This window comes from Sinocyclocheilus anshuiensis, unplaced genomic scaffold (genome assembly GCF_001515605.1).
Source record: "Sinocyclocheilus anshuiensis isolate Anshui unplaced genomic scaffold, SAMN03320099.WGS_v1.1 scaffold1641, whole genome shotgun sequence".
NCBI lineage: Eukaryota > Metazoa > Chordata > Actinopteri > Cypriniformes > Cyprinidae > Sinocyclocheilus > Sinocyclocheilus anshuiensis.
In genome coordinates, this window is record NW_015539968.1 from 423,873 (window position 1) to 427,930 (window position 4,058).

Genomic DNA, 4,058 nt, shown 5'->3' on the forward strand with positions numbered 1-4,058 from the left:
AACCCAGACGAATCCCTTTAAATATATCATCTGATCGATGTCTTGAGGTGTGGTAACCATAGTATAAGTGGAATAATTGACTCCGGGCTGTTGAATTATTAGAAAATGAATGCACACACGAGGTGTAACTGTCACCACCTGTAATCACCACCTCGGGTGTGCATTATTTTTTCTCCCTGTTGAAAAAAACAGCATATGCTGGTTAGGTATGTTTTGACGCTTGGATGCTGGTTTATGCAGTAAACGGAACCATGTGAATTTGATGTGCTCTCACATGTGCACACATAATTCATATGTTATGTTTTTTTTGCATGTGCTGTTCCCACAGATCTCCTCTAGAAAGGAACCCTGATGTGATTTACACAGAAGGTTCCGCCCCGTTCTGAGAAACTGCCGCACTCCGACCGATCTTTGAAAACAAACAAGGCTGCTCCAATTATTGATACACAGATTGATTAAACTCACACTCTGGGGAAATGGAAAGCCATTTTTAGAAGTCTTATCTGAGGGGGAGAGACGGAGAGGAGCGTGGCCACAGATAACTGCTTCAAGGTTAACAATAAGAAAGATGGCCATAGAAATCTGATAAGACACTCTCCCCACCCACAATTCCCTGCCTCTCTCTCCTTTTCATGTGTGGAAAAAGTTCATAAACTTTCAACATACCATAGATTAGTGTAAAATCTTTAAATCAAATACACCACTGTTCATATTTATATTTCAAATATATTTATATTTGAACAAAATTAATACCTTTATTCAGCAAGGATGCAGTAAATTGGCCATAGGTGACGTAAAATACTTTTTGCAAAAGATTTCTGTTTCAAATAAAATAACTTTCTGTTCATCAAAGAATCCTGAGAAAAATGTATCACAGCTTCCATAAAATATTTACAATCACAACTATTTTCAGCACTGATGATAATAAGAACACTGAAAAATTGCATTGCAGTTTCCAACGAAGTATTAAGCATTTGTTTCCAACACTGATAATAATAAGAAATGTTTCTTGAGCAGCAAATCAGCATATTAGAATGATTTCTGAAGGATCATATGACACTGAAGACTGGAGTAATGATGCTGAAAATTCAGCTTTGCATCACAGAAATAAATTATATTTTAAAATATATTCAAATAGAAAACAGTTATTTTAAGTTGTACTAATATTTCACAATTATTACTGTTTTACTGTATTTTTCATCAAATAAAGTAGCCTTGGTGAGCATAAGAGACTCTTAAACTCTAATGAATGTAAGTTTCAACCATGTGATATATGTACCTCTGCACCTTTTTATTTAACAGCATTTTGACTGAATTATGTATACAATTTACAATTATACCACCTCATACTCATACTTTCTTGGGGATTTGAACCTATAACCTTCTGGCTGCCATCCTGCTTCTTTAACTATAGCTTCACATGTGTTCGTGTCTTCTGTTGCCAGAGCAGCGGGACACTCACCCTCTCCCCGTCCAGCAGCAGGTGCACTCTGAAGTTCATGCGGTCCTCCAGGGTCACCTCTTCATTCCTGTACAGGATCTGAAAGATCCGACTGAACACGCCGCCATCGTGAACCCCTGCGCTGCTGAAACTGCACTCGCCTACGCAGCAAGACAGACAGACAGACAGAGAGGAAGAAAAAGTAGATTATTTATCTGCGGTGCAAATCTCCAGAGAGAGATTCTCCACAGCGTGAACTTCAAAGCTCATTCAGTGACGCTTCCCTGCATAAAGAGAGCTGTAGATGTTTCATTCATATCTAGTCTGTTGTTTTCAGACGGTATTTTCTGACAGCGTTTGGCAGGATTGTGATTTGAGGCTTTTAGAATTCAAGAGAAAGCAAAACATCAAATGAAAATACTTACACTGTCAGAGAGCAGGGCCTGTAGGAATACTATTACTATATATCTCAATTGCAGCTCCTAGATAGTGCCCTAGCTCTTAGATGGAGAACAAGAGGAGACTTTGGGTTGAGGGAAAGCCCAAGTGTAAAACATTTGTACAACATTACATTTTTGTTTTGTAATGTCACAGTGCACTGTTATATAAAAAAGGTACAATATTTGTAATTTTGTTATGTTACAGTGCAATGTTTTAAAAATATTTTAGAAAATCGCACAAAAATAGTATTTTTTGTTTGTTTGTTTGTTTTATTATCATTTTATTTTATTTAGTTAAGTAATGTTGTAGTGCAGTGTTTTAAAAATATGTTAGAAACCGGACACAAAAAAAACTTTGTGTTTTGTAATTTGTTATGTCATTTTTTGTTTGTTTTATTATCATTTTATTTTATTTAGTTAAGTAATGTTGTAGTGCAGTGTTTTAAACATATTTTAGAAACCGGACACAAAAAAACTTTTCTTTTGTAATTTATTATTATTAGTAGTAGTTGTAGTAATTTATTAAGTCATTTTAGAGTGCAATGTTGTAAATATATTTTAGAAACAGCCCAATGCACAGTATATCGTTATTTATTTCTATTTTTATTTTATCATTGTGATTTTCTTTAGTTAAGTAATGTTGCTGTGCAGTGTTTTAAAACTGTTTTAGAAACCACACAAAAACAGTACTTTTTTCATTTTAGTATTATTTTTTTTCATTTATTTTATTGTATTTTGAATTTCAGTTAGTGATGTCATAGTGCAATGTTTAAAAAAAATGTTTTAGAAAACACACAAAGAAAACAGTACAATAAATGTTTTATTATTTTAATTGAATTGTTAATTTAATTTAATTTTTTTGGTGGTGCAGTGTTTAAAAAATGTTCTAGAAACCGCACACACACACAAACAGTGCAATATTTGTCATTTAATAATTTTGTTAAATAAGGTTGCAGTGCAATGTTTTCATAATGTTTTATAAACCACATTTACCAATATAAAAAGTATAGTTTTCTATTAAAGTTTACAGTAAAGTAGCCTCAAAAAGTTAATGTAGCATTTTTTAACCATGAGAATCAGACCAAACCGCATATAGAAAATGTACATACTGTATATATATATATATATATACTATATAATGATGATTATATAGTAAAAGAAGTAGAGGTGTAAATCGGATGGTTCGTCATGATACGATACGATATCGATTCTCATACCAAGCGATACGATATTTGCCAATACTTCAAAAAATTATGCGATACGATTTCGATACGGTTCGATACAGGAGAATATCGATCGATATATCGATATTATTATATTATATACCTATTTTAAACAACCATCTACATTTATATTAACTCACAAATGCAACCAAAACATATAACATAAACATTTATCTTAAATTTCCACATACTGCTCCTCAATTGGGACATTCACAACAAAAAATAGGCCTACACTTTTTTTTAAATAATAAAGTTGTTGGAAAAAATACATTAATGTAGAAAAATAGATTTTAAAAATACAAAAATAAAACTGTTAAAACTTTATTTGAGACGTTTTTTGGCTGCTACTATGGGCTCAGTGCTAAAAACCTTTTCTACAGATAACCAAATTACAAGCAATAGCAGAAAATAAATACAATATAACAAAGACAAATGAAATAAACAGTGCTTTTCAGGTTTTTCAAGCAGATCTAAAAGAAATGTTCAGGTTCAGAAATGTAATAATCAAATGTAAAATAACACTGCATAGTCAAAATATAGATTAATCCTTATAAAAGTTGTTCAGTCAAAATCAGTGAGATTTTTTTTCTTTGACAGAAGTTTTCTGTTAGTCTGCGTTCACTTTAAGAAGGAAAGCATGGATCCAATATACTGATACACATGCGTTTTCTTTCTTTCATCCATATCGATGGATCGTTACACCCCTAAAAAGAAGCATGTAAGTCCGCTATTATTAGCCTACACTATATTTATATTCAAAATACAATCAGGACACATTAAAATGTTTGTGGAACAATTTTGTTTACATTTTTAATCTTCAAGTTGGCAAATTGTTGCAATATAACGAGACTGCAGATTATTGAGTATAGTGTAAAATATATTCATGTGACCTATTTCAATGTGTGTGTCTATTTCTTTTTAGTATGTGAGTCCCTGGTCAATGTTTTCAGCAGG

At 32.4% G+C, this 4,058-nt stretch overlaps 1 protein-coding gene and 1 long non-coding RNA gene across 2 annotated transcripts in view; one reads left to right on the plus strand and one right to left on the minus strand.

Annotated features, from left to right (window-relative positions):
* Positions 1–4,058, minus strand: part of LOC107687062 (protein FAM135B-like) — a 65,292-nt gene that overhangs the window by 26,603 nt on the left and 34,631 nt on the right. Inside the window, exon 4 of the mRNA XM_016484211.1 lies at positions 1,463–1,602. Coding sequence (XP_016339697.1) covers positions 1,463–1,602 — 140 coding nt within the window. The remainder of the gene's footprint in view (positions 1–1,462; positions 1,603–4,058) is intronic.
* Positions 1–4,058, plus strand: part of LOC107687063 (uncharacterized) — a 12,674-nt gene that overhangs the window by 4,239 nt on the left and 4,377 nt on the right. The gene's annotated exons all lie outside the window — the stretch shown is intronic.